Below are 23,865 nucleotides of genomic sequence, written 5' to 3' on the forward strand. Positions count from 1 at the left end.
CCATTTGATCTAACGGCCCATGAATCACAGCAGCACAAAAGGTGGCGAAGAGGGACCAAAATAACTGCCCCCTCTTCTTCTTCTTTTTTTTTTAAAAAAAAAAAAAAACCAAAAAGACAATAATGAATGAAACCCGTGTCCTTGAAAGGAAAAAAAATAAAAAGGAAACCTCAGGCCCGCCCATCAACAATTTGATGCAAAAAAAGGGCTGGGAGACCATTGGTGTCGTTTCACACAAAAAGCCACCAAACTTCTGAGTTCTGACTAACACTCTAACAGCTGTCGCTCCCCACCGATGCACCATCATTCCACATTATTAATTTATTACCAGACAGCAGGCGTTCAAATGACCAAAACGCCCTGCGAAACCCGGTCAAAATGCCGCATCTACCCACGCAATTAAGGTGACGAAATTGGATTGCTAATTCACAGTCCAATTGCAAAGTGGCTCTTTTGCGATGGGTTTATTTGAATGATTTATTTGAGATAATTATTATAACACTTTTTATGATGTGATATATATAAAATAAAAAAGTGATTGAAATTTGTGATATAAATTATTTTGTCTCGAATCATCTTAATCCAAACACACCTCTTGTTTCGTGCATCAAGAAATGACCTAAAGCTTGGGCGAAAAACGAGTCAATAATAATCACCGTGTGACCTTAAACCACATAATTTGAACAGCTTTTTGAAGAACGAGACGACATAATTTCATCCATAGTTGTCTTTTGACGTCCAAAAATTTGACACATCATAATTTTCATTAATGCTAATTAAAAGATGAGACGTCTAATCTCAATCGGTAATTAAATTAAGTTGCATTGCTCTAAATAAAACTGGAGGTAATCCATTGATGAATTTTTTAATCATTTTTTTTATCTTATATACATCAAATTATTATAATACATCTTTTTACTAAAAAGCTATAGAAAATAGCGATTCAAAAGTGTCACGTTCTTAAGGCTAATCCCTTTGTTTATTGATTAAAAAAAATCACGCAAATATTGATATGATATTTCCTATGTCCCAATTTTAAGGACGTTTATTGGGAGTGCAACTTTTTTTGGTACAGTGATATCATTATTAACAGTCAAGCCTTTGCTTCCAAATTTACCCCGTACAAGTACAATAGTTAGTTGCACTTTATGTTTTTCATGCAGTAATGTTTTTGTGGATCTTATCTTAATCAAATGCATCCCTTTGTATGTTAAAGACACGCACCATTATTGACCTTATAAAGTGAGAGTTAGTCGCACGTACTCCTCGAGCTTCTCTAAATGGATAATAAATAGCAGGTCCTACCAAATTTTTTTGGACTTTCTAGCACATGCACTGTGAGGGCAAGGAGGGAACGTTGGAAGAAAACTAGTACTAATATGACTTTAATTTTGGGACAATGAGAAAGGTGAAACATGACATTAACAATAGATGGAATTGAAGGAGCAAGAGAATATTCTACAACTATGCCGCTTATTAAGCACGACAGGTTGGACAAATTTTCTTTTTTTAAAAAAAATTGGGCTGCTGGCTGACAGCCTGTTGGGGGATTTTTTTTTTCTTTTAAAAAATTGAAGGCTGTCAGCCAAGCAGCAATGGTGCAAAAGAAAACAAGTCATAATGATTAGGTGGGAATGGGACGTAAACCCTCTTCCCCTCCTTTACACACAATAATGAAGCACATGACTTCAGATTTTTTTTTTCTGAAGGAACACATGGCTTCAGATTCAAGATCGTTGATTGCAGGGAAAAAGCTCTTAGCTCAATTATTCCATGTATAAACCTTTCCACATTTAAAGAAGCCAGTGGTTCCTAAGACAAACTTTACCACAAAGCTCAAGGTGAAGTGAAAGCCACTTCACTTTGCTGTAGTTTGGCGACAGAAAGGTGGAATATATTAATCCGGCATTAGTGCTTTAATCCTTGGCTTTGTCCTCGCCAATAATCATTCGGAATTGCCCGCTCCAATGGTGGGGAAAGGAAATCGGTAGTGGTTTAAGGTCTTCAGGGCATCTTTCTGATCTATTAATAGAAATTAAATTTACTCTTTATTGGTTTGTCAAAGTTATAGTAGTGTAAACCACAAATTACACAGGGCAAAAAATCCTACCAACCATTGACTATTTCTTGACCATCAAACTAATTTTGGTCCTAATTCAATTAACTAATCAGTAGACTAGACCCCCAGTCATTTTGTCAGATTTTGCTCTCAATTTACAAAATAAATCAAACATTTTGCAACTCACTTGTCAAAATTCAAGATCTAAACTCGAAGGTAAAAAATTTCAACGGCCACTAAACTATTTTATTTGTACACTTTTAACCACTCAATTATTTTTTTTATTCAAAATGTCCACTTAACTCACAAATGTGTATATTAGTGGCCATTCTGTCCAAATTCGGTGTTAATTCCAACAGTAATGTTTTGAACCAATTGAAGAAAAAGGAATGTTTTGAACCAATTACATAATCCATATGCTACAAGTAGAATGCGAAAGAATTCCCTGAATTCCCCCATATTTAAAGGTCAAGTTATTTTTCTTCTTACTGTCAATCGAAGTGGTTAGGTTGTTCTTCCTGCAAATACATCTCTAATTATATAGGAGTATCTAATTTGTTGACAATTCCAGTGCTAGATTCAATTGAGATTCGTTTTAGCGAGTTTTTGGTAGTTGATTGTACGGCTTGTACGCATGGCATCCGTGATTTCCTCGTTTGCTTTGCCGACTTTGCGATCATTTCTTCCCGTTAGATTAAATACAATACGAGTAGCTTGTCTGTGACACATTTTAAACATGAAAATTTTCACAAAATTGCTGTCTCTCTCGTTCTTTCCGTTAATGGATCGTGACCCACGATACGGGAGAGGAAATACGCATCGATTCAGCTACCTTCCCATTGGTTTCACTTTCCTCGCTTCAACCTTCCGGACCGGAAGTTTTTGGCTTTGTGCTTGGAACTGGGAGGAGCAAAGCAAACTTCAAGACATTTTATTGTTACTCCAAAATTAGCGACTCTGGTGACAGCTTCCTAACAATGTTGACGAGGAAAATAGTCCAATTATATATGCAAGAATAAAAGTCCCTAGTTTGGTATATAACACTGTCAGATGTTGATGGCAGGACTCTACCAGTGAAAGGTGCCCACATACATGCCGATTTTGAATAAAAAGAAAATATGACTATCTATAAATCTTTCTGACTTATTCATGTACAGAGGAAAATTAATGACAATAATAATAGATTATTAATGAAAAATTCTTACATTGTAATTTGAACAGCTATAAAATCTTCTTTTCAGATTTTCAAGTGTTCAAAAGGTGCACAATGGTGCCATTGTACCACATTCACACATTTTTTGGGACGATCTTTCAATGTTATTTGAAGAACTTTGTGACATTTTTTTATGACGCTTTTGGTTGACAAAGAAAAATTTTAGGTGTTTAATGACAGAGATTTTGAAGCAAAAGTGACTAGGTTTCTTTTTAGCGAGGATGCGAATGCAGATCGATTCTAATAGAAAACTTGTTAGTGTGAATTTGATATTTTTATATTTCATTGGTTTGTTTGGACAGTGAATTATTGTTAAAATTTATTTGTTTATATAATTAACATATTTTTTAATTATTTTTTATCTTACATATATTACATTAAAAAAGTGCTGCTACAATTTCATTTGAAAGATACAAACAATCCATTCTGATAAAATATCTTATAAGCTTGCAATTATCTAACCTGGATGAATGATGATGCAAGTATTATGCAACCTCACAACCACTCAATTACCTTGACACTTTAGACGCAGACAAAACCTAATTTGGATTGGTTTTATATATATATATATATATATATATATATATACACACACACGCAAACACACATCCCCTCCTCTATCAATTTATTACTAAGGTGGACTGAGCTTGTGGGGTGTTCACATGGCCACGCAAACAAGGGAAATTGCTCCAACGGTGAAGCCATTCCTATTTTGGCTCTTAAAAATAAGGTATAATTTTAGAAACATACAATTTCACTTAACTCTTCTCTAATATCAAAAATTACACTTATTAATTATATTTACTGTTTGGGTAACAAAATCTGTAAATAGACACAAAATTTCATTTGCAAATTTATTAGTAAGGTGGAGTGAAGTTTGCCTAGGATTGGCCTTAGAAATATTCATTTCGATTTCGCATTCGCTAGTGACTAAATTATCCAACCTAAAGTTTGAGATAAGCTGATTGAATGTTATTATATCATATGCTGATGGTGAAGAGTATTAATAAAGTTTAGGTGCAAGACGAACCAATTGGCTTGATTGGGCAACGTATTAATGACTAGTTGGTTTATAGATGAGTAGTTGATAGTGAGATTTTCTGAATATACCATGGACCTAGAGCAAATCTTCATATCAAGACATTGTCCTAACCTGATTAAACTGACATAATTAAGGTGGGACCTTTTGCCTTTAATGATTGAATCAGTAGTAATTGGACTTAGAGAATCTGATTATAATTCACTCAAGTTGACAATAGTGGCATGCATTAAGATAATATAGACTGATGCAATGAGCGCTGTCATCCAACTAATTGTAGTAGAAAATTGATGGGACGAAAGAAGATAGAACGGTAGAACCCCTCCAAACCGAATCTTCATTGTTCTATGCATGTTTGAGAGAGAGAGAGCATATTGCTTCTTGATTTCCGATGGCCCCAAAAGGGTTGGTGCCTTGATGGTGCAGCTTGCATAAGAAAGTTGAATCATCATGCATAATCCTCTATACATCCACTCAAAAGTCAAACGTCCTAGTTGAATCATCATGCATAATCCTCTTTCTTGGGGAAGGTCCAACTGCATAAGCATTTATTGGTTTTGAAGTAGTAGCAAATAAGCGTGTCGTGGGAGAAGAATCAGCCTGTACTCTTGATCCTTTATGGTCGAATTGCCAACAACCAATACATTAGATATCTTGCTTCTTTATGATCAAACTGCAAACGACCAATACATTAGATAACCTACGGCATTGGACACGTGATGGAAATTTCACGCAAACTCTAGCAATTTGGTTGGATTTCTTTACAACTCGACTTGCCTCTTATTTCTGTCAAGCACTCTCAAAAATAAAATTCCTCTTTTTGCCAATCTTTATATAGTCAATGGAGAGTCTATAGTATGTATAGGGCCATCAGCTCATTTCTAGATTGAAAGTGAAATTGGTCCGGGCGAGTACACGCTATTTCTTCCTTCTCCAATCTCCGGCATAGATATATAGACTTTGGAAAGTAAGAGCCCTCCAATCATATGCTACTATTACTACCCCTCCATCTCACTTTGATAGTACTATTTTCCTTTTTTATCTGTCCCAAATTGTAATCCACTTTCTAATTAAAGAATATAGTTACCTTTTAGTTTATCTGAAATACCCTTATTCAATATAGGTTGTTATTAGTACAAACTACCTTGTTTAATATAGATTGTTAACCTACTCCATTTAATGCATTTAGATTTAATGTGAAATAATATAAAATGAGAATTGATTCTTTTTTTACCATCAATTCAAGTTTCTATGAATAATTAATATAAAGTTGTACTCTATTTAATGTAAGGGTATATTAGAAAAATAATAACTTAAATTTGTTTATCCAACGAAGGTAACTATCTTTTTTTAAATTGTATGAAAAAAAAATTAAAACGATCAAAATGGGACAGAGAAAGTAAAACGCAACGAAATATCTTTTTTTTTTTGTCAAAATGATAACATTTGTATTGATTTAAACTTGATAATACAAGAGCACTTTACAAAAGGAGCTCATTGCTCTCATAATCTATTCTTGCTAGATCTTTAATCCAGCCAGGGAAACATGATTCCCAATATACATCATTAACTAGCTTCAAGGCAAACTTTGCTAGCCTATGACACACTTCATTCCCTTCCCTATGTATAAAAGAGAAGTTGCATTGCTCAAAAAACTCCCTCAGTTGTTGTATGTCCTCCAGTATCACAGCAACGAAATATCTTGAGTGGCTAGAATTTTGACAATCTCGAAAGATCCCAATTGCACCAGAATAAAAATAAAACAATTATTTATTACTACTTACCATGTTAAAGACTTCAATTCAATATAGGGAAACTCACAGGGTGCTGAAATTATTGAACTAGTCCAAAAGCATCTCTAACACGCGCAGAAGTTGGAATTGAGAACGTGCTGGGACATTTAAGACTGGACTCAGGCCCATTTTTTGGCTGTCGTATCCACCTTCGTAGGACCCACCGTGGAAGGCACATGGGGCAAAGCCCACTAGCATTTTTGTTACTACGAGACGACTAACTTTAATACCCAATATCGGTTCCCAATGCAATTAATTGTCATTTTAAGCTGAACCCATTCAGACTCATTGCTGACCGCCGCTGAGCAACAGCCGATCTACTCATCCCACTGTGTTAATAAAGTAGTGGTCTTTCTTCTAGCTAAGTCAGCATTGAAGTAAGTGAGCTCTCCGAGAAGGCTGGCAAGGGTATCTGGGATTGCAGTCATAAGCTAAGCTCGTAGGGTTGGATTCCTTCTGGTTTCTTGTCCTAAGCTCTTTCCAGCGATCCCTTTGCCTGGGGGCTCTAGCGGTAGTCCCCCCTTGTCGGGTTAGTTACAGATTTTGTAATATCAGAATACAAGGAAGTATGGAAACAGAATACAAGGAAGTAGGCATTAAGGGTGAAGAAGCGACACCATGCCGGGGGAAACGAGACTTGTTTAAGGGAACGAAGACTAAAATCTTCGAGGCGGATTTCCGAAAATTCAATTCCACATGGAATTAGGCTTGTTTGATAATTCAACGTAATGATGAAAATTAATTCATTCAGAACTTTTTAAATTCAGTATATTTCATAACTAAAAAGTTTAATCGCTTAATATATTTAAGAAGTGCTTAATTTACGTACAAAATTTTAGGTAAATTTTTTTTTTTATTGAATTTTCTAAATTGATCACATATATATTACTTTTCTTACGCATATAATACGCTCTCATACACGCTTTTGCATAAAATGTATATTTGCTCTCATTCTATTTAATGCGCAACACACACACACACACACACACATAAATACACACGCTTAAGTACTATTTGTTAAGTGTTTAATTAATTTTCTCACACAAAATACTTTTCTCTCTCATGAAAGTATAATATTTGTGAGATATTTCAATTCACTACTACAATTCAGTTAATTATCAAATATATATAATTTTATCAATTCAATAATTTACATAATTTCAAAACTTAATTTTTAAATTTCATATTTTAATTTTATCGGACATAGGCCCATATGAGGGCCTATGTCCTATGAGGATGGACATAGGCCCATTTATTAGCGGTCACCGGTCAGCTCAAAACTCTTGAACGTGGTAAAGCAGTATATCCCCCCATAGCTGAGCCTCGCATAACAGCCCTTACATGGGGGCACAGGCTCATCCATGGGCAAAGCCCACTAGCTGTTTTATTGAAAGTATAATGCAACTTTAAAACCCAATATTGGTTTCAAACTTTTTTTGGTTTCAACTTTAAAAGCCCACAAAGGGGATTTGATTTTTTTTTTTTTTTTATTTTAATGGAGAGCTAAGTATAATGCGGTGCTTGATGACATAAAAACAAGAGATTGATTCTTCATCAGCATTAGTTAAGCTCAAGGATATTAGAGAATGTTGATTATCAATATCTCGTGATTTTGAAGTACTCTGCTAATTTGCGTCATTGCATTTACCCAAAAAAAAAAAACATTTATCTTGGTTTTTAACACATTCACTAATCAAACTGTTTTCACTTAAGACACGACATTAATTAGACTTCATTTCAACTTTGATCGAGTACCATATGGAATATAGTTGGAAACTTTGATCGAGTACAATATGAACTAAAAATGGCATTCAAAAAAAAAAAAAACAAAATTTTTGTCGATATGAACTCTTCTTCTTTATCTCACTTAAAGGGATAAAAGGCATTATTGTTATTCTTATTTGCATAAATGGCAAAAAATGGTCATTAAATGATCTAAAATGACACGATTTGGTCACTAAAATTTCTTTTCTTAGTCAAAAAGATCATTTCAACTTCTTAAAACGAGTCTTTTGGATCATTCTCTCTGCTAAATCAATAAAAAATGGTCTACAATTTAGGATATTTTTATCCCTAAAAACTTGTAATAGTAGGTCAAATATATTTCTTTCCATTTGGTTTACGGGTTAAATTGGACGATATGATTTAAAAAGTCCATTCTAAGGAATTGAATGACCTTTTTGGCAAGGAAAAAAAAAGTTTAGTAACCAGACCGCAGCATTTTAGATAGTTTAGTGATTATCATCGCGATTTATTAATTCTCATTTGATAATAAACCAGATTTCCTGTAATAGGGAAGCAACAGTTCTCAACCCTCCCGCGAGCAGTGACTGCCAACCAGCAAGCCAGTGACACTCCCCCCCATCGACCTACGACCTACGTATTTCTATACCCGCATTTTTGGAGTATTGTATTGTATTTCAACTGAATTAACTGTCATCGGATCATAAGCCCCAAAATCACTGCAGGCGGAAGGTTATTTCTTCAACATTTGAAAAGGGTTCGGATCCATCAGAGCAGATCCGATTCCACCGAGAGTGCGAGAGAGAGGGTTTGAGGCAGGGCCAATGTCGGGGGATCCGACTATGGAATTGTTGCAGGAATCGGGTTGGGAGGAGCTCCGGAAAGAAGCTCGCAAGATCGAAGGGGATCTCGACGTCAAGCTCTCCTCTTATGCTAAACTCGGGGCCAGGTTCTCCCAAGCAGGCACGCTACTTCCTCAATTTCCATTTCATTTCGCTTATTTTAATTGACATTTGTTCCTTCTTTTCGGCAATTGATAATACCCTAGACCTGCTGAGTTTAGTTGCACATGTTTGTGTTGCAACTGAAGTGATCGAAATTGGAAATGTGTGAGGTGATTTTGATTCTTGTTTCAAATTTAATACCTTTCCTCTATTGGTGATTTTGTTGTTTTTCGTGATTTGAAATGGCATTGCGCAATTGATTTACCGAGAAGGCATTTAAGGCCTAAAACTGCGCAGTTTTGTGATCATGGACTGTTGTGAACTTGTGATGGGAGTCTGGTAGTGCACAGTTGATTTGTTGAGAGTGTTATGCCTAATTAGATGGTTGTATAGTTTGAAAAGTGGCTTATTTGGGATATTTGGGATTCGATAAATTAAGAGACGAGAACAAGTTGTTTTATTGTTTTACCTATTTTCTGTTGTCAATTCTGAGCCAAGAGGCTTGACATGATACTGCTGGTGTAGGTCTTGTGGGTACTCATTTTGGGAGCAAGGAAAATATCATGTGCTTGGTTGTTCTAATAGGATATTGAGATCTGCTAAAGCTTTGTCTATGAAGTGTTGGCCTGAAGATGAAAATCGAGAAACTTGCTTCTTTTGATTGCAGCGTGTGTTAGGCAAACGTTTATTGTTAAGTCGAATGTGCTTGATCTCCAGGACACGTGTATCTAAGTTTCTAGAAGTGCAGGGTTTCCTTGTTCTAAGATAGTTAATTAATGGTTGTAGGCAATTCCACTGAAACTTCCCCCTAGTTTAGGTCCTCTAGGTTTAGGCTAATTGTGTCTAGGTTTCTTTTGACTCACACATTTTGTCAGTCACTACAATTGTACGGCCAAAATGAGTTTATGAGCCCTCAGCAACTGCAGCATGTAAAAATCTTAAATCAAAGCAGATATTCATTTCTGTGTCTCCGAGTCAGATCTTACTAAGGCTGAGCAACTGTACTGTTGTCCCAGTGTGTTCTTCTTTGCCTACATCATGTGATCTAATTTTGGAAACATGCTTTCTGATTATTGTAATCATGAGTACAGGTTATGTGGAAACTGGTTCCCCAACAGTTGGGTCTAGCAGATCTTGGAAGTCAATGGAAATGGAGATTCAATCTTTGCTTGAAAAGCTGCTGGACATTAATGATTCCATGAGCCGATGTGCTGCATCTGCTGCATCTACTACTTCAGTTACTCAGAAATTGGCGAGGCATAGGGACATACTTCATGAGTTTACCCAGGTTATTAGCAGCCCCATTTGCTTGGTTATTGACGATCTATAGTATCGCCTATTTGTACCCAGTAACCATTGTGTTATTATTGACATGTTGATAGCATTCTTAAGTAATTTGATTGAAGCTAGTTCCTTGTTCAACTTGTTTAGATGATCAAGTTTGTTTATGTCAGCTAGATAATTTCCATTCCTGATGTTTGAAACCAGGACCTCATCTTAAAACTGTTAACTAGGAAGGGATTTTTAGTTCAAGACACTTGCATGGCACAGCTAATTTTTTAATAATTGGTTATGTGGTTTTAGATTGGGTATCTCTTAAATGTGACTCGGTAGTACACCCTTCATTTAAGTTAATTTGCAATTGCTGCATATGGAATTCACTGGAACTGAAAACATTTTATCCCTTATTTGGAGTCAAAACATTGATGGAGGACTAGTTGGTTGACCTACCCCCTAACAAGGGCCTATGAAGAAGAACCATAACATAAATCCTTTGGCTCATCTATCCACATGAAAGGGAAAGGATGATTCAACTTTTTCTTTCTCATTAATTTGTGTACCAGGAATTGTGAAATTTTACCTGGGACTCAACAGATATTTTTTGGCCGTGAGCTATAGCTTTTTTTCTTTTTTAGTTGGCAATGGTTGTGGGGATAAGACTGTTTGTAAGAGCTTTGAAGTCGAAACCTGTATGTTTGCTGTGGTTTATACCAAAGGATTAAAATGGTGGGAGCAAGAGCTTTTCTGTTATTTTAAATTCTTATTGAATGTTTAAAGCATATGTCTCTTTACCCCTTAAATTAAACTATTTGAATTGTTATATATAGAAAAACAAAAAGAAACTTGTACAGGACAGTTAAATTGGTTCTAATTTAGCTTTTATTTCTCATCCGTATTGGAGGTATATATAATATCCTATGTATGTTTATAACAAGATAAATGCAATTGTATCTCCAGCCAGCCTGGATTTCATTTTGCATTATTCTCCATGTGGGATTTTGCATGTCAATCTTCTTAGTAAATATTCGCAAATATTGAAGTTTAGCATTAGATGTTCAGAAACAGCAGGGCAAGGATTTAGAGTAGATGCTAACTGAAACAGCTTTGGAGATGGTTTCTGGTGTCAAAGCAAATGGAATGATAGAAAAACAGATTGGGCTTGACTTGAGAAGGCCTAAAAGTGAGACAAATTGTAAAACACAGATAAAAGCAAGTTACAGAGCAGATGAAATAGAAGAAGAAAAGTTGCAGAAATTTCCTATAGATTTCCTTAGAAATAGCCCCTTGGCCAAACTGAGTGGAACATTTTTGTGGTTAAAATAGATCTGAACATTGGATGACACTTAGTCAACTAAATGCCCTTCTAAGCTGGAAAAAGTAACGTAGTTTGATGATATGATGTGAGAGGACTTTAATGAGCTCAAGTGGACTTTAACAGAACTATAATAATTTAGATTGGTTCATTATAGAACCTATTTTAGGGTGTTGCATCATTTCATTTTAGATTTTTTCTGAAGTGTTTTGGTTCTTTATTTTATGTCATTCAAAGTGTCCTTCAAATTTTTTGTGGGCTTGTAATCACCTACCTTTTTAATGGGAAAAGATGTTTTTTTGATAACCAAAGCATTCTCTGTAAGATATGGATTTTGGATTTTATTTTCTTCATATATCTGCTTGTTTCTGTATTAGTTCATCAGTTGCAATGTATTACTGACGGGAAACTGTATGCATTCGTAACTCTACTGGACAAAATTTATTACTTGATCCTTACTTGTTTGTACTGTATCTATTGAATTATCTTCTTCTTGATGGTTATGTGACTTATATTGTTTGAACTGAACCTGTTTTTCATGTAGGAGTTTAGAAGAATTAAAGGAAACATAAACTCAATGAAGGAACATGCTGAGCTTCTTAGTTCTGTGAGAGATGATATTAGTGAATACAAGGTGAGAAGGTTTTACCTTTTTGAGGTTTCTTATGCTTCAGCTATGTTATTTTATCTAAATATTGAAATTTCCATTCATACAGGCATCTGGAAGTATGTCCCCAAGGATGCAGTTATTACGGGAGAGAGCTGCAATACATGGAAATATATCTCATGTAGGTTTCAAATGCTTTTCAAATGGTCATTTGCATGGAAGTCCTTTTTTGTGTTCTAGGCTCAGTTTGGCTTGGGATATAGATAAAGGGGTTACTTAGTTCTGTTAGCACTTAAAATTCTCAACCGTGGAAACTGCGTGTGTGTGTGTGGAAGAAAAGTAGAATTTATGGCCTGCTGAGCTGCATTATTTGAAGATTGTATTATAGCAAAACTGAAGATCTGGAATTAGCTTTAGCCTCAGTCTTGATGAGTTAACAATAATGAAAAAGGAAGCGAAGCTACCTCTTTTGTCCACCTGCTGCAATATGGTGCACTTCTTTTTCTTCATGTATTGAAGTATGGCTGAACCTGGATTGTGAATGGGTGCTTTTTTGATGAACTGAATCTAGAAGAAACTGTTTGCAACCTAAATTTTTGCCATGATTGTCAATTTTTATTATGCTGAAATTGAGTAGCTGATAATGTTTACCTTCTCTGGTTTCTTGAGCATAGATTGACGATGTGATTAGTCAAGCTCAATCAACTAAAGCTGCATTGAGCTCTCAAAGGGCCTTGTTCGGTGATGTACAAGGGAAAGTGAAGCTACTAAGTGACAAATTTCCAATTATCCGTGGTCTAATTGGTACTTTTCCTCAAGCTAAATCTGCTCTTAAGTATTTTCCTTTTAAGTGGTTTGTTAGTAATCCAGGTCCTTGTCATCACAGGTTCAATCCGAAGGAAGCGTTCAAGAGATACTCTCATCCTTGCTGCAGTCATTGCAGCTTGTACTCTATTTCTCATTATTTATTGGCTTTCAAAATAAACTTGAGAAACCCTTGGTGATACACTGAGATGAGAAAGGTAATATTTTGCAAGGAATTTTGGTGAAGCAAGCCGTGTATAAAGCTTGTGTTTCTTTTCTGCAGTCCTCACATATAGTCCTCTGATGCTCTTTTTACGAGACTCTGCTGTTGATAAGCCCAATTGCGGGTGAATTAAATTAGTTGTACACCCAACATCGGTGCATTGATTGTGGGAATCATAAGAAGGCTGTATATAGTCATGCTGCAGGATGTCGTCTGCTTTCAGAACTGATGGTTTCAAGTATCGTCTTCATTTCGTTCTTATCCATAAAGCTTAGATTTCAGTTCTGCACACTTGCTGACGAAAAGGATAATAACCAAACAAAATTTCTGATCTGCTAATCCCTTCTGCAGATTAGTGGTTTCTTTTATTGGCCTTAAAAATCTTTGATATCCTTGCCATTGCGATCGTTTAACACAGCCACTAACCGAAGTTCAGAGTCTTTTTAATTTCTAGTTGAAAGATTAGCCATATATTCTTCACATGAAACCTTTAATCGGATCTATTACAGATTGGGGATTCACAAAGCAGAGTTGAACAGCGTTGCTTTGGCATGGTCAGTATGTGCATCGGCCCAAATTTCATCAGTGAAACTGCATTTATTTTCCCTCACTTGACTTTGACTGGGCTAAGATTAAGAGAAGGATTTCTCCTTATGTGACGCCCTGACCATCTATGTCACTAGTTTATTAGTAGTATTATTTGTCTGAACATGGAGAAGTATGAAGCTCGGTTTGGTCTGAGATTGGGTAAAAAGTCGGTCCTTTAAGAAGTTTAAGAGACCGTCAACAAATAAAACGATTGGAACATATGGGTATGCTCAAAAGGCTGAAAAGATCAAAGACATCTGCGTATGCTCTTTTTCGTTTTTCGTTACTGACCTGGTTCCGATAATTTTCTTACGTATTCATGGGATAACATTTAGCAAATAAATGATGCACAAAAATAAAAAAAAAAGATGCAGAAAACAAATTATGCAAGCATATCATAAAATTATATAACTTTAGCCACAAGATATTTTGATCAATATTACTAAAATGTATGATGCAAATACCTCCTTTTACTTTTCGTGTTTTTTCCTTGGTCATCAGAAAATGTAAAACACACTTTTGTCCAACAATTTTTTTTTTTTTTCTAATTTTCCAATCGAAAAATGAAAGTATAAATATAAGCAATTATCGTTTGTATATTAACCAAAAACCAAATAACGTTAATCGTGTGAAGCTTCCGATTTTCATTGCCAACAAATACTTCAATTAACACTGGAAATTTTGTGCCCCATCCTCTATCATGTAATGTTTTGAAGTGGTTTCATAAATCGGGAGGGAATCTCTGCAAACTCCCCAAAATTTTCATAAAAACTAGAATAAAAAAAATATCTTATAAGACATTTTTTTTTCAGAATAGTTCAGACGCATACAAACAAAGCCTCAGAACTCGTAATCATATGAATCTCTCCATCTACTTTTTCTTCTCTTAAAATTCCTCTTTTATCTCTTGTACTGAAGATGGAGGGATCCTTTGAAGCTTTTTGATTCATCCAATCAAATCTCTTATATTTTCACTCCTTGCAATATTCCTAGGAGTCAAATATGCTGCCAGTGTTTCGCTCTTTAACAAAGGTATCCTACCAACCTTATCACAGCTATATATTTTTTATGAAAGTTTGTTGGTTTTGTCATGGAATCGCCATGATTTAGGCAGCACTATCTCAGTTTGTCTTATGTTAAGAATGACAAATCTTTCCTTGTTGTATATGGTTATCCTTGTTGTATAATACTCCCTTTATGTGTTGTTTGTCCTATTGGATTTGGATATGGATCTAACACCAATGAAAAGCGATGTACTACCAGGAGTCTGGAAAGAGTGAGGTATACTGTACAACTTTTATTTAAAGGGGACCCAAAAATAATAATGTAATCAACCTTTCTCCTCCTTTTTAACATTTTCTTTTTCTTTTTTGAGGGGGTTTTTGGGGAAGGGCCCTGTTTGGAACCTTGGTTTTTAGGCAAGTTTGTATAATACTAGTTTTTTAACAATTTTTGCTACAGGAACCCCAAAAACTTATCAAAGTTTTTAACCAACACACTTTAAAATATCCAAAATACAAAAAAAAAATTTCCTTCCCCTTTTCTTCTTTTTCCTCCCCCACCCCAACCCACCACCACCTCCGTCGCCGGCCATCACTTCCGCCGCCGGTTCCGGCGCCGATCACCTCTTCCAATGCCGGTCTTTTTTTTTTTTTTCCTTTCTTCCTCTCCCCCTCTTCCTCCTCCCCTGCCATCCTCCCCATTTACCTGATTTTGATCCTTTCTCTTTTTTTTTTTCTCTCTCCCTCTCTCCCACCATTCTTCGCAGGCTCCAACCCGGCCCTACCATAGCCCAACCTTATCTTTTCCATCTTCATATTTCATAACAGGCAGGAGTCAAGTCAAGCCACGCCCCTTTTAGGTTCCGGACTTCTTTTATAGAGGCGAGCGAGGGAAGGGGGATGGGGAGAGGGGTGGCGGGGGAAGGATGGGGAAGGGGAGAGGGAGAAGAGGGGTAGCAGGGAAGGGAGAGGGAGGGGTGACAGGGAGAGGTAGGTGTGACAGACAGAGTGGTGGCGGGGGAGAGGGGAGGAAAGGGGTGGCGGGGGAAGGAAGGGAAAGGGGAGAGGGAGAAGAGGGGTGGCGGGCAGGAGAGGGGGAGAGAAAAAAAGCAAAAAAAAAAAAGAAAAGAAAGAAAGTTGCTGTTTCTGCTGGCAGTTTCGGGAGAGGGAACAGGAGAGGGGGAAGGGGAAGGGAGGAAGGAAAAGAAAAAAAAAAGAAAGAAAAAAAAAAGAAAAAGAAAGAAAGAAAAGGAAAAGGAAAAAAAGTTTTTTCACCTCACAAAAGTTTTTCTACAACTTCTATAGTGATCTACAGTAAAGTTTTATACAAACACTCAAAAAACTCACCTTCCAAACGGGGCACTTATCGTGTTAACTTCATGAGTAAAAAATTATATTCTACGTTAGTTTGAGAGACAGAAAAAGAGCAGTTAAAATTCTCTTGCACTACTAAGTAAAGATCTGACACCTAATAGTTTAAGTTTTTAAGTCAGAGTTGGATTCCTGACTTATATATTGAGCTTTTTGATGGACTCTTTCGAAGTGTTTCTTCTTAATAAGTGGTATCAGAGTTTCTGGTTGCAAGATTGGGTTTCTCATGGACAAGTTGATTCTTTTCAGAGTTGAACCGGTAAAAATTCTTTTCTTGGTGGTGGATCAAAGTGCCAAGAAGTTTGGTTGATATTGGATCAGGTGCCACATGAGTTTGGCAAATGGTCCAATTGATGTTAGACCAAAGAATCAAGAGTTGACAAGAATCCGGAATCTAGTTTGGATGTTGAAGAAGAGTAGATTCATGATTAGAAGAAAAGGTGATCTTAGATAATAAGGTGAGTTTGCGTTGAATATTAAAGTAGGCTTGAAAAAGGACTTATGAATTTGGGTTTAATGTAAGATTAAATAATGGGTCCATGATTGGAAGAAAAGGTGATTTTAGATGAAAAAGGTGATTTTAGATGATAAGATGGGTTTGCGTTAAATATTAAAGTGGGTTTTAAAAAAAAGCTTACAAACTTGGATTTAATGTAAGGGGTTATTCATGAAAGAGAAGATTTGTTAAGTTTATGAGTAAAAGATTACGTCCCACATTAGTTCGAGAGATAGAAAAGAGTGGTTAATATGTAACTAAGGATTCGAGATCTAATAGTTTAATCTTTTGTATCAGAATTGGATTTCTAACTTATTATATATTGGACTTTTTTGAGGTGTTTCTCGCCAATCACTTGGAAAACATCATGCATCTTAACACAATTCAGTTTGTTCAAATTTATAGTGTATACAATACCTTTCCGTTTTCAACTCGTAAATTGCATAAAACGTGGACAGAAAAATCACTATGTAACTATAACTAGTTATCCACACAGATATAATATCCGAATTGGATGAAATATGAAATATTTGTACAGAAACGATCCCAGCAGTACTGCATTCACTATATCAATGAAAACCTTGTTACAAAATCTTTATCCTTTCAAGAAAATCCTGCTACGTACTGTAATAATCACTTCAAGAAATTCTTTCTACAACTAATTTACTCAGTTCATGTCATGTTCCCAGTGCCATAAATTTCCAATCCCAACAATAATGGTTTAGGTTTTAGGATCACCCAAACTCACTAGGGCATGGTTTTTTTTTGGCGGGGAGGGGGGGGGGGTGTGTGGCACTTGGATAGTTGGATGAGCAGGACAGTATCAAGAAGAGGGCATGGCGGTTTATAATGATCAGTTTCACTTTTCACATGCGGTCCTAGTGCATGCGGACAATTGTAGCACATAGAAAGCCAAACGGCTTTAGCCGTGCCCAAATTCATGCCCCCTCTTTGTTGATATCTGGGAATAGGAATAGATTACAAATATCAAAGCATGGCCAATGTATATGGTACCCGGATGCTATGCGTCGCTGACCTTTTATAACTTTTTTAGGGGGAATCTGCCCCCTTCCCATCACTGTTTGCTGCTGCATGGAAACGAACAAATGAGACGACATTGCTGCTAACTTTGCAAAGTGTTTAATTCAAGCAGTCAAAAGTCTACACTTTATACACAATGGTTATTGACTCAAGCGAAGAGAGATGAAACTATCTTACTATTATCTGGTGTTAGTAGTAGCAGTGGTAGGGGCCTCAGTTGGTACGTACTTTACCAACACGAAAAGGGTTTTTGTATAGACACGCGTACTGGTCAGTTTTAGGTGTGTCAAAAATAGGTTTATGAATCTCACTCCCCACAGCTACAGCTTAATTGTTGAAAAAAAAGGCTGGTCTAGCAAATAGTACCAGCTTGATTTATTTCTAATTGGTCAGGTTTGTTTGCATATTTTTGTTGGTGTATTTTTGAATGTATTTTTGGGTGTATATGGAAGGAGGAGACAGACAGAAACTGTGGGAGAGAGATAGATGCCCAGATGGCAGGAGCTTCACCGTCGAATCAAGAATCTGGTTGGCTTTTTCATGCGCCCGGGCCATGTATCCACAACTCCTGGCACTCCTACGATCCCTCAGCTGAAGTCCAGCTAGTGCATGCCTCACTCGGATGCATTGACAGCAAATGGGAGATCATTTGTTGATTGAAACATGAAGTAGACAGGAATTTAATGGAAGTACTGCTATAGTATAGTAGGGTAGTACCAGTCCTTGAAAAATATTTTATAGCATGTACATGGTGGAGTGGTGGAGACTGTAAATTGTTTTACATCTATCATATTATCTTTTAAGGGTTCAAAAGAATTTGAAATACCAATACTTATGCAAGGATCTTTCTTCAATATATATATATATATATAGCTTCAAAATTATTGAGATTGATGCAAGTCAACGTTAGATAGTCTTGAGAGATGGAAGTTGATCGATAATAGTTCTATGCACCTCGAGTTAGTTGGTTAAAAATGTTCAATTTAACTTTAGTACCCTGCAGAACACTACATTGATTCTTCTTTAACAACTCAAATCTTATTGTGGGAGTGTTAGGAAAAATTAGTCATAGCTGGCCATTTTAACAACTTGAAGAAGATTAGTTAAAAATCGCCCTAAATAGCAAACTAACAATAGATCTAAAGGAAAAACCGTTCTGTAATTAACTTATAGTTTTTTCCCTCTAGACCTTTGATCGTCTGAACCATTTATAATTATTACGGAATAAGCATTACCACACTCAAACCAAGATAAGGGCAAGAACATAAAATTCGTTTTTTTTTTTTTGGGTGAGAAACAAAGTCACTAAAGATCCTTGCCCACATTAATTGGGAGTTTCAGCTTAATTTTCTGTGTACATTGTCCCTAAGCTTCAAAATTCTTTTCGGAAGGTCCTCTGTGTATTAACGAAATGCAAATAGACTACTGGTGCCAAATTCTCTCCCAATTAGCTTCAGAGAGAGAGAGAGAGTGAGAACTGCAATCTAATAATATTTTCAAGTGACAATAGTCGCATTAATCCATCATTTCAATCCTGCCTGTCAGGTTTGGGATAGGGAGGGAATCGAAAAGTGGTGGAAGGTAAAAAAAAATAAAAAAATCCATCGTTCCAAGTGGAGAGCTGATATCTCATTTGAATTGGAACAGAATTGCTTCATATAGCGCAGCAAAAACCATTTTTACAGAAAAACCAGATTTTTGGTGAATTAATGCTTACCCATAGATTTGGATTTTTGGCAGTATGGAAGGTAAATTATAGAGCATCACTGATGAAATGCAGCAGTAAATAGTGAAACTTGACAAGAAGCCCACTCAGCATCATCGGCTGAGGATGACAAGTACACTTTGATAGAACTTATCATGTCGTGCTTCCAAGACATACACCACAGGATCATTTCCTTTTTTCAAGTCATGATAGAGAATATAATAGAAGCTTGGAAAAGGCAAACGAGATTAGGTTTGCTGATCAATTAATTCATTTTGCTTGGACAGATGGTATCAACTGGATTGAATATATATATATATATATATTCAGACTTATTACTTACATGAGTGCTGATTTTGTTTATTAATGAGCTGCGCAATGAGCTAGGTGAGACGTGCAATTAAAGCGAACTGAAGATCTCTGAAATTAATGAAGTACTTGCATGTCCGGCGGTGACTTGAAGCGTAGAAACTGATAACTTAAGTCAGTAAATTTAACCAAGTAGGAACTGAATTTCTATCACCTAAGTATTAGGAAATACGACCTATTTACTATTGCCAATGAAGCCTCATTAGTTTAGCACCGCGAAATCGAGTGAGTTGATTATTAATCATCACCTTGCTAAAAAACAAAATATTATGTAAATGGTGTCCATTTCCTAATTTTGACGTACAACTTTAAGGGAAAGTGGCCAAACATAAGGATATTATAGATTATCAATTTAGGACATCAAAATTCTTCTAATTAAAGTGCATATTGTTTAAAAGACAAACTTTAAGTTTGTCTATGTCAGTGTAAATGCACCAAATCTTAGTGTAGTATAACGTGTGTACCCCATAAAGACATGTGTGCACACAGGGTACACACAAACGCCTTGAGCTCAAAACCACATTAGTGTTATTGCATGTTTTTGGAAATTGTGTACAAAACCCAATCAAAACTAATTTGTTAAAGAAAAAAAAAAATACTCAATGAACATCATAGAATTGCGCTCTACAATTACATACTATAATGGACAGGCCCCTCGTCCCACATACTGTAAATTTACAATGAATACGTACGTGTAGTGAATTTTTGCACTCAAATGGCTCGTTAACTAGTACTGCTGCTTAATTAATTGGACTGAGGAGGTGGTACTTAAGGGAAAGGCATGAGCAGAATATCTAAAAGCCTATGGAAGTTCTCTAGGAATTTTTCAGGACAAAAAATTGAAAAAAGTTACCCAAGTAGTCATCCAAATTCCAAAGTCAACCCCTTTATGATCTGTGGTGGATAAAACCATAATCAGCACTTGTGATATAATATTTACTTTTTCTTTTTTCCCTCAAACTGCTTGATAAAACCAGAGATTTTGGTTCCTGAAAATCTATCCCTTTAGTACTATATATACCTTATTCTTAGTAGAATCTTATCTCTCTTTGATCCTTTGATGCGATGATGTAGAACGGGTTTTAACCACTAAGAGGATTGGATTGAGTCGAGCAAACAAAGGAGGAAAATCAACTCCCAAACAAAGGGGGTAGCCACATCGTGAATTTTATTTGTCATTTCGATTTTAGTTGTATTTTTTGTACCTTTTCGGTTTAGAACTTGTTACCATAAATAGCTAGGGGCGTAACTAAATTTTATTTTGCAGACTTTTGATATTATTATCAAATTTTATCGCAGTTGTGTTAAATTATTCCTGTTCTTATGCGCACTCAAGTGAGAAATTCTTGTTAAATCTTATGTGTGGATTCTTGTTGAATCATGATTTTTCTTTTAGGATTGATCGTGAATTACTCTTAGTTTACTTATTCGGATTAGTTCTTATAACTATCCCCAGATGTGTTATTGACATGCTACTTTTCAAACTAAAGTGCCTTGAGGTTGGTGTCCTATTTTTCATTTGACAAAACACTCAAATCAGCGAAAGACTTATCGAAACTACCTCATTACGGTAAATAAATATATGTTTCTTCTATTTTGCATGCTAAGAGCATAGCATAAAAAGTAAGGCCAATTATGTTTTGCCTACAAAAATTTAAACTTTGTAGGTAAAAGTGTACACAAATTAGGGGTGGAGAATAATGTTGAATTTTAATGGCTTCGCGGCCTCTTTTTTGTAAGCTTATCCTTGGCCCTTAGGACATAAATTAGAAAAAGCCTGAAAAAAAATCAAAAGTATTACTGGATAAAGCATATCTGCAAACTTTTGAATATGCATACAATGGTGGTACAATAAGTAAATAATCGTGGTCTCGGTCCAAATTGCAATGATTCACTGAATTTAGACTTATAAGTGATATAAGGATTTTTGGGGTCCTCAGTGGACATTCACTGTTATATCCAAATCATACCTAATTTATCATATGATGACACACACATCAACATTTATTGCCAATTTCTTTAAGACATTTTTTAAGATTTACTGTAGTCAGCAATATAAACATGATATTTCTCTATTTTAAAAGAGCAGAACCCACAAAAAATAATAGAAGTTCATATATACTATGGATTTAGCTAACAGGTGGTTTCATATGTTGGTTTTGTTGAAATGAGCGAAACTAATTTGAAAAAGTTTCTAAATGCAGGAGTGTAATAGATGTGAACGTGTGCATTAACATGGTAAGTTAACTAAGTGTATAACAAAAAAAAGAAGTAAGTACATTTACATGGTAAGTCAAGTATAATTTAGACATCTTAACAAGTATCTCAAAGGCATCACTTACAAAAATCCATTAAATAAAAAAACTCAAGAGACTATGAGATGATCAACTGAATCCACGTCTAGCAGAAGTAAAGAAGAACAACATGTATCTTTATATCTGGTTAATCAATCCCTTTTTTTTTTAATCTTATATGTTAGGTGAAAAAAAACCCTTTTTAAATTTGAATACTAAGCTATATTTGGTTAACTTTTATATCGGTTACATACTCTGCTTTGTACAAAATTCTTTAATACTCCTTCCGTCCCATTTTTATAGTCCTGTATTCCTTTTTCATCTGTCCCAAATTGTAGTACACTTTCCAATTGAAGAATGTAGTTGTATTTTAATTTTCCTAAAATACCCTTATTCAATGTAAGTAGTTGTTACTATAAACCTACTCCATTTAATGAGAGTTGATTCTTTTTTTACCATCAATTCAAGTTCTGATAAAATTGTATCATATTTAATGTGAGGGTATTTTAGGAAAATAGCAATCTAAATTTACTTTTCCAACAAAGTTAACTACTTTTTCTTAAACTGTGTAAAAAAAGAAACAGGACTATCAAAGTGGACGGGAGGGAGTAAATGATTGTAGTTTTGGTTAGACACTGCTATTATTACACACAATTTTTGCCCCCTCAAAGTTCAAGTACTGGTTTTGGCAGTGATTGGATTGACCAATTCATGCAAAGATGTGATGGTGTGATTACTCTGAATAACTTTCGAAAGACACAAGATCCCATTCTTCAAACTAGTTCTCCCTTTTTTCCTTTCAAGCTACTGAGAATTTAAGCTGAAGATACCTATATGTTGTGGTATCTAGAAAGAAACAAAAAAGTATATGCTCAATTTAACAGTACTAGAACTGTAGCCTACCCTAAAACCTAAGGCATACCATCCTTTATTTATTCTGTTCAGTTGGTCTCAAAATACACCACAAACAAAGCCTGATGAATGAAGAATCTGTTTTTGGCAGTGAAGCCACAACAATGTAAACAACAGTGACATTTAAGTTGCATATGGGAATTGCAGAGGACCACAACTGGGTTTTCTAACAGAGAGATGAACAGTTAACCCTTTAGGGCAAATTATTTTGGTGAAGATGAAGCCCGCTTGCCCGCATGGGGAAGAGGAGCTTGGATGTGATAGTTTTCGATTGTGTTAGGGAAGAGAAAAGACAACCCTCTTTTTCAGCAACGTTGGTGTAGTTTTTTGGATTCCACAGTAATCAAAACCGATCCTCGGGGCAATATGTAGCATAATGAAGGAAGAGAATTTAAGACAATTTTCTGCATCTATATTTTTGAGATTTTTTTCCCCAGCCATGTTATGTAGGTATATACTATCATGGACAAAGTAGTAAACTTGCAGAATAAACGTAAATGATAATGATATTATTATTGATTAGGACAAAACTGCTTCACACATGGAGTATTTAAATTGAGCAATGAGGAAGAAATCCATCCATCTTCTGCTCTCTCTGACAAATACGTATCTCTGTCCCTCTGTCAACGCGTATTTGGGAGTAGGGAGGAGTTTGAGATGTCAAATCACAAAATTGTCAATTTTCTTTTTTTGAGCCCAGCTCCAAGTAACTTCTTCTTATATACTAGTAATTAATATAAGTGTGAAAAATTTAATCAAATAGATTTTGAAAGACTATCCTATAAATAAAAAATTTGGTATTCTGCATGTGACTTCATTGCTTATGCTCAAGGGACAATCCGGACATAGAGTTAGAAAGAAGTTGAAAACGTAATCTGCCATTGTAGTTGTCTGAATTAAAGGCGATATGGACCCAATAGTACCGAATCATTACTATAAATTAAGGAATAACTGAAATGCGCCATTTAGTTGTCTTCCTGAGGGGGAGTGTGCAGCTTATAAATAAAAAAGATGGAAGTTCCTCTGCTATCAATAATAAATGGTAAGTAGAGATGCGGATTTTTCCAAAG

General features: G+C 35.6%; 1 protein-coding gene across 1 annotated transcript; it reads left to right on the forward strand.

Moving 5' to 3' along the window:
* The first annotated feature begins 8,350 nt into the window (after positions 1 to 8,350).
* Positions 8,351 to 13,080, forward strand: LOC113731780 (Golgi SNAP receptor complex member 1-2). Its single transcript, XM_027257208.2, has 7 exons — positions 8,351 to 8,484; positions 8,573 to 8,810; positions 9,883 to 10,079; positions 11,929 to 12,018; positions 12,101 to 12,172; positions 12,666 to 12,795; positions 12,878 to 13,080. Exons 2-7 carry the CDS (start codon positions 8,672 to 8,674, stop codon positions 12,973 to 12,975), a joined length of 726 nt encoding a protein of 241 aa, XP_027113009.1. The 5' UTR covers positions 8,351 to 8,484; positions 8,573 to 8,671; the 3' UTR covers positions 12,976 to 13,080.
* Positions 13,081 to 23,865: the final 10,785 nt, after the last annotated feature.

Source organism: Coffea arabica, chromosome 2e (assembly GCF_036785885.1).
Source record: "Coffea arabica cultivar ET-39 chromosome 2e, Coffea Arabica ET-39 HiFi, whole genome shotgun sequence".
NCBI classification, from domain to species: Eukaryota; Viridiplantae; Streptophyta; class Magnoliopsida; order Gentianales; family Rubiaceae; genus Coffea; species Coffea arabica.